This window comes from Giraffa tippelskirchi, chromosome 4 (assembly GCF_054371585.1).
Source record: "Giraffa tippelskirchi isolate mGirTip1 chromosome 4, T2T-mGirTip1v1.2.pri, whole genome shotgun sequence".
Classification (NCBI taxonomy): Eukaryota; Metazoa; Chordata; class Mammalia; order Artiodactyla; family Giraffidae; genus Giraffa; species Giraffa tippelskirchi.
This window is the reverse complement of record NC_137278.1, coordinates 142539914-142552711: the sequence shown is the minus strand read 5'-3', so window position 1 is coordinate 142552711 and position 12798 is coordinate 142539914. Positions and strand designations below refer to the sequence as shown.

General features: G+C 36.9%; 1 protein-coding gene across 2 annotated transcripts in view; it reads right to left on the bottom strand.

Annotated features, from left to right (window-relative positions):
* The window catches only part of CPNE8 (copine 8), a 268048-nt gene that overhangs the window by 130205 nt on the left and 125045 nt on the right, over nt 1-12798 (bottom strand). For both annotated transcript variants that reach the window (XM_081483375.1, XM_081483374.1), the window contains one exon: nt 5031-5094. In XM_081483375.1, the coding sequence (XP_081339501.1) occupies nt 5031-5094 (64 nt within the window). The remainder of the gene's footprint in view (nt 1-5030; nt 5095-12798) is intronic.

Sequence of the window (12798 nt, the reverse complement as noted above, 5' to 3'; positions counted from 1 at the left end):
CTAACTTTCTTGCCATTTTCACAATATCATCAGTTACTTCCTCCACTGAAGTCTTAAACCCCTCAAAGTCATCCTCTTGTGAGGGTTGGAATCAATTTCTTACAAACTCCTGTTAATATTGATATCTAGGCCTCTCCCCATGAATTATGAATGTTCTTAATGGCATCTAGAATGGTGAATCCTTTTTACAAGATTTTCAGTTGACTTTGCCCAGATCTATTAGAGGAATCACTATGACTTTATGAAATGCATTATTTCTTAAGTAACAGGAATTGAAAGTCGAACTTACTCCTCTGAGCCATGGTTTGCAGAATTAGTGTGTTAGTAAGCATGAAAATAACATCAAACTCATACATCTCCATCAGAACTCTTGTGTGGCCAGGTGCATTGTAAATAAGCAGTATTATTTTGAAAGAAACCTTTTTTTTTTCTGAGCAATAGGTAACAACAGTGGGCTTACACGTGCTGGCTGTGCTAAGTCACTTCAGTCATGTCCGACTCTGTGTGACCCTATGAATCGTAGCCTGCCAGGCTCCTCTGTCCACTGGATTCTCCAGGCAAGAATACTGGAGTGGGTTGCCACGCACTTCTCCAGGGGATCTTCCCAACCAAGGGATCGAACCTGGATCTCTTATGTGTCCTGCATTGTCAGGTGGGTTCTTTACCACTAGCACCACCTGGGAAGCCCATGGGCTCAAATACCCAGCTATAAAAAGGAACACATTTGAGTCAGTTCTAATGAGGTGGATGAACCTAGAGCCTATTATACAGAGTGAAGAAAGTCAGAAAGAAAAAGACAAATACTGTGTATTAGCACATATATATGGAATTTAGAAAGTCGGTAGTGATGATCCGACATGCAGGGCACAAAAAGAGACACAGATGTAAAGAACAGACTTTTGGACTCTGTGGGAGAAGGCAAGGGTAGGATGATTTGAGAGAATAGCATTGAAACATTTACATTACCATATGTAAAATAGATGACCAGTGTAAGTTTGATGCATGAAGCAAGTCACCCAGAGCCAGTGCTCTGGGACAACCCAGAGGGATAGGGGTGGGGAGGGAGGTTGGTGAGGGATTCAGGATGGGGAGACAAATGGCTGAAACTGGTGTCTTTGGCAGAAATTGTCATAATATTGTGAAGTAATTATCCTCCAATTAAAATTAATTAATTTAAAAAAATCAGTAAACCACGTTGTAAACAGATATGCTGTCAATCTGGCCTTATTGTTTCATTTATGGGTAGCCATTTCCTTCTCCAGTGCATGAAAGGGAAAAGTGAAAGTGAAGTCGCTCAGTCGTGTCTGACTCTTAGCGACCCCATGGACTGTAGGCTACCAGGCTCCTCCATCCATGAAATTTTCCAGGAAAGAGTACTGGAGCGGGGTGCCATTGCCTTCTCCTTATAGAGCATAAGCAGAGCAAATTGAGCATATTTCTTAAGGGCCCAAGAATTGTCTAAATGACATGCTGCATGTGTGGTCAGTCACTAAGTCGTGTCTGACTCTTTACGACCCCACAGACTGTAGTCCACCAGGCTCCTTCTGTCCATGGGATTTTCCGGGCAAGAATACTGGAGAGGGTTGCCACTTCCTCCTCCATGGGATTTTCCTGACCCAGATATCAAACCTGCATCTTTCATCTCCTTCATTGGCAGACAGATTCTTTACCACTGAGTCACATGAGCACCTTTCTAAATAGAAACCACCTTGTAGTTACCATCTGCAAGACAAGAGGGTCAGTCTGTCTTCTGAAGCTTTGAAACCAGGCACTTATTTCTCTTCTCTATCTATGAAAGTCCTAAATTGCATCTTCTTCCAATATAAGGTTGTTTCATCTACATTGAAAATCTTTTATCTAGTGTAGCAACCATCATTAATTATCTTAGCTAGAACATCTGGATATCTTATTGCAGCTTCTTTCTATATGAGCTCCTGCTGCTTCACCTGTACTTTCATCTTACGGACAGAGTTTCTTTCCTTAAATCCCATGAAACAACCTCTGCTAGCTTCAAACTTTTCTCCTGCAGCTTTCTCAACTCTCTTAGCCTTCACAGAATTTAAGAGCACTAGCGCCTTCCTCTGGATTAGACTTTGGCTTAAGGAAATGTTGTGGCTAGCTTGATCTTCTATCCAGACAACTACAACTTTCTCCATATCAGCAGTAAGAATGTTCTGCTTTCTTACCACGCATATATTCACTGGAGTAGCACAAGAAATTGCCTTCAAGAAATTTTGCTTGGGTCATTTGGCCCAAAAGGACTAGCTTTCAGCCTATCTCAGCTTGGCTTTAGACAGCCATTCCTCAGTAAGCTAAATCATTTCTAGCTTTTGATTTAAAGTGATTCATATCAATGTATGGCAAAAACCAGTACAATATTGTAAAGTAATTAGCCTCCAACTAAAATAAATTAATTAATTTTTTTAAAAAGTGAGAGATGTGTGAACCTCCCTTTCACTTCAACCCTTAGCAGCCATTATAGGGATATTAACTGTCTTAATTACTTATTGTTGTATCTCAGAGAATAAGGATGCCTGGCAAGAGGGAGAGAGATGGGGGAATGGCCAGTTTGTGGTGCAGTCAGCACACACACTTTTATTAATTCCTTGGTGCCCAAAAACAATTACAATTTTAACATCAAAGACCACTGATCACAGATCACTATAACAAAGGTAATAATAATGAAAATTTTTCATATTTTGGAAAAACTAGTAAAATGTGACACAGAGACTAGAGTGAGCAATATTACTGGAAAAATGGTGCCAAAAGACTTTTTCACCACAGGTCTGTGACAGGCCTTCAATTTGCAAAAAATACAATATATGCACTATGCAATAAAGTGAAGCACAATAAAATGAAGTGCACCTGTATGAAGACTTGTAGCAGTTTACAAATGTAGAAATTAAAGCTCCAAAACTTTTCACTCAGCCAAATAGTGAAAGAGACATACTGAAATTTAGGTGTTCTGATTCTACGTTGTACGCTCAAGCTAATAACTGGCAATGTGTTTTCAAGAAAGGAACTGTCAATTTGATAATTTCTAATATGAAATAAAATTATTTCATTACAAATTCTAAGTGATAATGCCTGATATTTTTAAAGTACCATAAAATGCACACTTAAAACTTGGATGAATTTAGAAACTGTCATGCTGAGTGAACTAAGTCCGACCGAGACAGAGAAACATTCTATGACATCCCTTATATGTGGAATCTAAAAGGAAATGATACAAATGAACTTATCTACAAAATAGAAACAGACTTACAGACTTAACTCATAATTGCTAGGGGGATAGGTGGGGGGAAGGGACACTTAGGAATTTGAGGATCAACAGGTACACACTGCTGTATTTAAAATGGAAAATCAACAAGGTCGTACTATGTAGCACAGGGAACTCTGCTCAATGTTATGTGGCAGTATGAATGGCAGGGGAGTCCGGAGGAGAAGGGCGACATTCATATATGTGGCTGGAGAAGGCGATGGCACCCCACTCCGGTACTCTTGCCCGGAAAATCCACTGGGCAGAGGAGCCTGGTGGGCTGCAGTCCATGGGGTCACTAAGAGTCGGACACGACTGAGCGGTTTCACTTTCACTTTTCCCTTTCCTGCATTGGAGAAGGAAATGGCAACCCACTCCAGTGTTCTTGCCTGGAGAAACCCAGGGATGGCGGAGCCTGGTGGGCTGCCGTCTATGGGGTCACACAGAGTCGGACACGACTGAAGCGACTTAGCAGCAGCAGCAGCAGCAGCAGAAGCGACTTAGCAGCAGCAGCAGCATATATGTAGCTGAGTCCCTTTGCTGTCCACTAAAACTATGACAACATTGTTAATTGGCTATACTTCAAAATAAAATAAAAAGTTAAAAAAATAAAACATATTCTCACTTCTGAAGCTAACTATGATCATTGCTTTGAACACACTTGTCTCTTCTACTCTACTAGCACAGCCATATTATTTCAATGATGCTGATTATCAATGTCTTTAGCTAAGAATCAGAATGTAGGATGCATATGTGAAGTTAGGTCAAGATTCCTAAAAATTTAAAAATTCTAGATCTATAATTTCTAAGTATGGGAAATATGTAAAAAATAATTAGTATTATTAATAAATATATTAAAAGGAAATTTCAGATGTTTTAAAAGCTTTATTTTTGTAAAGAGTGGTGAAAATGCCTCTAGATCACTAAATAACATATTCCACTTAATTTGCATGGAAGCTTTATAATTTTCTGTTCCTCCAAGCTAAACAACAGAATTGAAAGCAAAATATGTTTAAGATGCAGACTGGCAACACTCAATCTATGCCCTTGATATGTTACATATATTTCAAAACAGAACTTAAAATAGTTTGTTCATTAGCACAGTTATACAAAATAATATCAAGATTTTGTCAAACTAGCATTTTAATGTCACAGTAAAAAATATGTATCCTCCATCATATAAACACAGATTATCATACACATATACAAATTCAGAGACAAGAAGTATGAAAGCTGATTAGGTCCAAAAATCACAATTAAAACTAGTCATTTTCTAAGATTAATAAATGTACACTCTATGTCATTACACTCAGTTTGAGTGGTAGCTGGTTATCTCTATAAATGTGGACTTCCCAAGGTAAGAACATATGACATCATATATAAATACTGAATTAATTCAGTCAGAAACACAGAAAAACAAGTATGTTACACAAAATGGTTACAGACAAGTGACTAGAAATATTTCTTCAGGCTCACATATAAAATTAATACAATTCACAATTCCTTATTAATGCCACCTCAAAATGATATTAAGTCTTATTTTAATAATTTCTATTCATTAAAAAGACTGTTAAAACTGGACTATGGAATATAGCCTGTCTAGCTAAAGAACTACCTAAAATAATATTTTTATGAATCATAGAATTATATAATTTAGTTTTAATTATTTTTGCTAAAATTACTGAAGAAAAATCGTTTAAATATAGTTTGAGAAATACCATTTCAAAGAAGTTTTAGAACTACTGTCTAATCCAAAGAAATATTTACTTACTCTGCAACAGTTTAATTCCTCTGCTGTAAGTATGATTGTACCACATTTCTTCCCTGGAATTCCTCTAAAACAACAAAAAGCATATTTAAACACAATGATATTTCTATTATATAACAAATAAATTAATGTTAAATATATATGCTATTCTTATATAACCAAAAAAGGCATACTACTAATAATTGTGCTCTAATAAAATATATCCCCAGTTTCAAACTTGAGTTTATCCTACAGATCTACACTTACTAATAAATCTTTTCAACATGTCAGCACTTTGCCCAAGAATCTCCAATAGCTTCATACTGTTTATAATAGACAATTTAATGCAATATCTATAATATGAGAAATATTCTCCCATGACTTCTAAAATTTCTATTATGTGATTACAATGTATTCCTAATTTGGTTTTCAATATTTCTTTCTTCTTTCAATATGGTTATTTATTTGGCCTTATTTTTCCTTTGTGCCAATTCCTACAACTTTGCATACTATAGTGTGTTAAAATTCTTCCTGTTGTTGTTGTTCAGTCATCTAGTCATGTCCGACTCTTTGTGACCCCATGGACTGCAACATGCTAGGCCTCCCTGTCCCCTACCATCTCCTGAAGTTTGCCCATCTTCAAGTCTATTGCTTCAGTGATGCCATCCAGCCATCTCATCCTCTGATGCCCTCTTCTCCTTTGCCCTCAATCTTTCCTAGCATCAGGGACTTTACCAATGAGTCAGCTGTTCCAACCAGATGACCAAAATACTGGAGCTTCAGCCCCAGCATCAGTCCTTCCAATTAGTATTCAAGGTTGATTTCCCTTAAGACTGGTTTGATCTTGCTGTCCAAGGGACTCGAAGGTATCTTCTCCAGCACCACAGTTTGAAGGCATGAATTCTTCTGTGCTCCACTTTCTTTACCGTCCAGCTCTCACAACCATACACGACCACTGGGAATACCACAGCCTTGACTATACAGCCCTTTGTTGGCAGAGTAATGCCTCTGCTTTTCAACACACTGTCTAGGTTTGTCATCTCCTTCCTGCCAAGAAGCAAATATCTTCTGATTTCATGGCTGCAGTCACCATCTGCAGTGATTTGAGAGCCCAAGAAGAGGAAATCTGTCACTACTTCCACATTTTCTCCTTTTATTTGCCATGAAGTAATGGGGCTGGATGCCATGATCTTGGTTTTTTTTTTAATATTCAGTTTTAAGCTGACTCTTTCACCCTCCTCCTTCACCCTCATCAAGAGGCTCTTTAGTTCCTCTTCGCTTTCTGCCATTAGAGTGGTATCATCTGCATATCTGAGGATGTTGATGTTTCTCCTGCCTATCTTGATTCTAGCTTGTAATTCATCCAGCCTGGCATTTCTCATGATGTGCTCAGCATATAGATTAAACAAACAGGGTGACAGCAGACAGCCCTGTCATACTCCTTTCTCGATCTTGAACCAGTTGTTCCATAGCAGGGTTCTAACTGTTGCTAAGATATCACACCAAAAGATGAGTCCCCCAGGTCTTAATGTGTCTAATATGCTACTGGGGAAGAGAAGAGGAGAACTACAAATAGCCCCAGAAAGAATGAAGCGGCTGGGCCAAAGCAGAAACAACTCCCAGTCGTGGATGTGTCCTGGAGATGAAAGTAAAATCTGATGCTACGCAAAACAGTATTGCATAGGAACCTGGAACGTTAGGTCCATGAATCAAAGTAAATTGAACATAGTCAAGCAGAAGATGGTAAGAATAAACTCTTCCCTATTCTGCCTCAAACTCCATACACCCCCAGATGAAGTTTTACTTCTTCCAGGAAACTTTATCCCAGTCAACCTCACCCAAAATTTGGCCTTCTCTACATTTCTATTGCACTTAAAGCCAGTTCCATAAGTTTAGCATTTAATTTTTTCCTAAATTATTACAATCACATGTTTTTAACCCTTCTTTTCTCAAGTTGATTATAAACTATAAGAGCAAAATTCATCCTATAAACCTCTTGTAAACCAACAGATTTAAATATCTGTTCATAACAGGCACTCATTGTTTTAGGAAAATATATAAGTAAAATTATGCAAAGCAACACTTCCACCCAATTTTCTTTCTACATGTCTATGGCATATAATATTTATGCTCAAAAACTTCTTTCTGACACCAAAAGCAAAGTGCACTAGGAGAATGCAAGGTATGTTCATAGTTCCCTGCTTCACCTGAGGGAATCTTTCAAAGACTAATCCTAATGATCTAAAGGTATATTTCATGCTTCTTTTTTCCTATCACAAATCATAGTCCAGACTCTTCTGCTTTTCTAGGGAACTACAGATTATGGAATTAGAATAAAATGAGTGTTTTTGTCTTCAAAAATATGATTCATCTCTAATAATATATGCCAACTTGTATGACATTTTCTCCAGATCTTTATGACCAAGAGATGTTACTTTATTCTTGCACATTTTTTCTTAGAATATTAAAAACATCATTTTTAGTATCCTTCCATCATCAGTAATCAGTTAATTTTTGTAACACAGCTGAATTGTTTTTTTTTTCAGTTCCTTTCTCTGTTTGTGAATCACAAGATTTATACTTTCAATATTATGGCAAACCAAAGCATCTTGACTGAACATCTACCTGAAAATAATTTAAAATGCTGAATAAAATTTGCAAATAGTGTTTATAAATGCTCTGAAAACCTATCAAAATAAGTAAGGAGCAATCAGAAACTGAAGATGTAAAGCCAGAAAGACGAACAGAAGTAAACCCTAGAGTGTTTACTCTTAAGCTTGTTTTTTATGGCTCTTTAGGACATAAAAATGAGAACCCTCCTCCCTGTGAAAAGGTGAGGAAGGACTCACAAGGTGGGAAATTCCATAAATAAACAATTTCACAGCATAAAGCTTGATCACAATGACTATATTGCCTGAATGTAGCATGAATTAGACATAAACATTCTCTTTGGCGGGATCTACAAAATAAATCCATGCCTTAAAATGCGGTGATTAATGAAATAGAAAAAAATGTCTCCTAATAATTCAGACCTCAATCAGGCTTGCCATCTTAATTTTCACTACAAGAGTAGTGACAAACTTCAAACTAAGAATTCGGCTTAATTCAAGTGATCACAGTTACTTGGCAAATGAAAAATCTCTGTGGAAGTGTTTGCCCTCAAACTACATCTCAAAATACTATGACATTAAAGTGTTAAAATATATGTGAGCTCATTTAAAAATATCTCAAAACTGTAAAGAAAAAATGTACCATGTTTTAGAGTCTCCAGAGAAAGCAAGCTACAGAATCTAACACAGACTTAAACACTAAAAATACTATGCATAATATACATGACATTCAGTCCTGTCAGACTTTGTGACCCTATGGACTGTAGCCTACCAGGCTCCTCTGTGCATGGGATTCTGTAGGCAAGAATACTCGAGTGGGTTGCCATGCCCTCCTCCAGGGGATCTTCCCAACCCAGGGATGGAACCTGGGTCTCTTACGTCTCCTGCATTGGCAGGCAGGTTCTTTACCTCTAGCACCACCTGGTAAGCTTGTAAGTATGTATACTATACCTAAAAAGTAAAGAGAAGAATGGAAATATGAGGAATTACCAAAGAACTATAAAAATAATCAAGAATATACAGAGAAAAAGTAGGACTATTAGAGCTGACTACTGAGAAAGAGCATTGGAAGATAAAAGGCAATTGAAAAAATTTCTTGAATGGTTTTGAAAGAAAATAATTGTTACCCTAGGACTGTATATATCTCTTATATGAACAAATATGAACCTCAGATATTTTTAAACAAAATATAATTGAGTGAATTTATAGCCAAGAACGGGCTTCCGTGGTGGCTCAGTGGTAAAGAATCCACCTCACTATGCAGGAGATATAAGTTCAATCCCTGGGTTGGGAAGATCTCTTGGAGAAGGAAATGGCAACCCACTCTAGAACTCTTGCCTAGGATATCCCATGAACAGAGGAATCTTGGGGGCTACAGTCCATGGGGTCACAAAAGACTCACACACGACTTAGCAACTAAAAACCAACAAAAACATAGCCAAGCACATTTGTTCAGGAATTTTTGAAAGATGGAGGAGAATAACCAAACATAAGATGAATGAAGAAATAATAAAGGAAGTTGTAAATATGAAAAGATATAATAAATATTTACTTAAAATCTTAATATTATTAATAAATCAATAATAGTAATATTAAAAATCTTAAATAACAAATGCAAATGATGATAACATTGATCGGGAAACTGAGAATTTAGGTTAAAGTCCCCTGATGTACTTTTATTATTCAGGAAGAAACTACAAGATACTTTAAAGTAAATAGAATTTGATAATTTGATTTTTATTTTTAAATAAAAATATTTAAAAATTCCTAGGAAACTACAATTCTTAAGGACTTTATATCTAAAAGGTAAGGAATATTGTGGAATGATGTTTTAAAAATATAAACAATTCCAAAGACACTGAAGAAAAAACAGTGGAGCACATGAAAAGCACTAAATAAGTGATCAAATTAAATCCAGAGAAACACTTAACAAAAGTACACATTAATAAACTAAATGTTGTTGTTGTTTCTGTTGCTTAGCTGCTAAGTCATGTCTGACTCTTTTGTGACTGCCAGGCTCCTCTGTTCATGGGACTGTAGCCCGCCAGCCTCCTCTGTTGATGGGACTTCCCAGGCAGGAATACTTGAGTGAGTTGCCATTTCCTTCTTCACGGGATCTTCCTGACAAGATGATCCCAACAGGTATCAAACTCACAACTCCTGCATTGCAGGTGGATTCTTTACCACTGAGCCACCAGGGGAGCTGGTGAACTAAAAGCTACAGCTCAAAAACAAAAACTGTCCTTCTATATAAAGAAGAAAATTCATACATAGCTATTTAAAACAGACATTAAAATTTAGAAAATTCAAAAAATGGAAAGTTACACTAAAGGAAACTAAAATAACTAATGCAAACCAGTGTATCTACATTAATGGTAAACATATCTGAAAATCATCACTGTACAATAATAAAAGGTTCAATTGATTAGGGAGATACAATAATCTCAGTATTGCATGCATCTGTACAAAATACATTAAGAACTGACCATACAAACAAAAGGGCAGATACACCATTATGTTGAGCAATTTTACCCTGGTATGCACCACATCCGTCAGTGATCAGTGCTAACAATCACCAGTGATAAGCCACGTTGATATCATGTACCACTGATCGTATGTAATAAGAAGGGCATTACACCACTGTAATCTTGCCCTTCAAGTTTATAACCACATTATAGACATAAAATATTAGACAATCCCAATTTGAAAAACATTCTACAAAATATCTGACTAGTACTCCTCAAACTGCCAAAGATATCCAAATCATGGAAAGACTAAGAAATTGTCACATAACAGAGAATAGTAGGAGAGAGGATGACTACATGGAAAAAGGAATTCTGAAGTGAATTCTGATATAGAAAAATGACATTCATGGAAAAACAAGTAAAACTCTAATAAAGCCTGTAGCTTTGTTTAGTCGCTAAGTCACGTCCAACTCTTGCAACCCCATGGACTGTAGACTGCCAGGCTTCTCTGTCCATGGGATTCTCCAGGCAAAAATACTGGAGTGGGTTGCCATTTCCTTCTCCAGAGGATGTTCCTGACTCAGGAATGGAACCCCAGTCTCCTGCATTGCAGGCAGATTCTTTATCAACTGGCCTATGAGGGAAGTGTAGCAACATTGGTATATTGTGACAAACATAACACAGTAATGTAAAATATGGAGTTCCCTGGTGGTTCAGAGGGTAAAGAAATTGCCTGCAATGCAGGAGACCTGGGTTTGATCCCTAGGTTGGGAAGATTCCCCTAGAGATGGTAATGGTTACCCACTCCAGTATTCTCGCATGGAGAATTCCATGGACACAGGAGCCTGGTTTGTGACAAGTATATGGGGTTGCAAAGAATCAGACACGACTAAGCGAGGAATACACACATACACACACACACACACACAATGCAAAATATGAATATTAAGGGAAAGTGGGTGAGGAATATGCAAAATTCTCTGCAGTATTTTCTCAACATTTTTGTAAAGCTTAAGTTCTTATTAAAAACAAGGCAAGGTAAAAAAAGAAAATCAGGCTGAGTATTCTAGGTTAAAAGTGACAAAAATTAGGACAACTAAACTCAATGTACAATTTTTGACTAAAATTCTTGACTAGAGAATGATAGCTATAAAAATTGGGACAACTGGTGTAATTTGAATATGGAATGTGGAGTATATAACTTCATTATTTTCTTGCAAAGTTTCCTGATTTTGATTATTGAATTGTGATTCTATAAGAGAACATGCTTATAAGAAATACACATTCATTTTGTTTGCTGTTTCCTTTGAGGTTCAAAACCTTTTAAATTTAATTAGGTCCCATTTTTTAATTTTTATTATTATTATTCTAGGAGGTGAATCAAAAAATAAAATATATGCAAACAAAGTGACTGACAAGGCATTAATCTCCAAAATACACAAATAGCTCAAACAGCTCAATATCAAATAAATAAACAACCCAAACAAAATAGGGCAAAGGATCTAAATAGATATTTCTCCAACACATAGAGATAGTCAAAAATGTCATGAAAAGATGCTCAACATCACTAATTATTCAAAGTGAAAGTGAAAGTGAAGTCCCCCAGTCGTGTCTGACTCTTTGCAACCCCATGGACTGTAACCTACCAGGCTCCTCCATCCGTCCATGGGATTTTCCAGGCAAGAGTACTGTAGTGGGTTGCCATTTCCTTCTTCATTTCCTTCTCCACTTATTATCAGATAAACACAAATCAAAATTACAATGAGGTATTACCTCACATCAATCGGAACGCTGTTCTGTCACTAAGTCGTGTCTGACTCTGTGACCCCATGGACTGCAGCCACCAGGTTTCCCTATCTTTCACTATCTCCAAGAATTTCCTCAGATTCATGTCCATTGAGTTGATGGTGCTATCTAAACATCTCAACTTCTGCTGGTCCCTTCTCCTTTTGCCTTCAATATTTCCCAGCATCAGAGTCTTTTCCAGTGAGTTGGCTCTTGATATCAGGTGGCCAAAGAATTGGAAATTCAGCTTCAGCATCAGTTACTCCAATAAATATTCAGGGTTGATTTCCTTTAGGATTGACTGGTGTGATCCCCTTGCAATGAAAGGGAATCTCAAGAGTCTTCTCCAGCACAAAAATTAGAAAGCATCAATTCTTCAACACTTAGTCTTCTTTATGGTCCAACTCTTAAATTTGTACATGACTACTGAACCATAGCTTTGACTATACAGACTTTGTCAGCAAAAAAAGGTCTCTGCTTTTTAATATGCTGTCTAGGTTTTTCATAGCTTTCTTTCCAAGGAGCAAGTGACTTTTAACTTCATGACTGTAGACACTATCTACAGTGATTTTGGAGCCCAAGAAAATAAAATCTGTCACTGTTTCCACTTTTCCCCCTTCTATTTGCCATGAAGTGATGGGATGAGATACCATGATCTTAATTTCCTTAATGTTGAGTTTTAAGCCAGCTTTTTCATTCTCCTCTTTCACCCTGATCAAGAGGCTCTTTAGTTCCTCTTTACTTTCTGCCATTATAGTGGTATCATCTGCATATCTGAGGTTGTTGATATTTCTCCCAGAATCTTGATTTCAGCATGTGACATATTCAGCTCACTATTTCACATGATGTACTCTGCATAGAAGTTAAATAACCAGGATGACAATATATTAGCCTTGACATTCTCCTTTCCCAATTTTAAACTAGTCAGTTGTT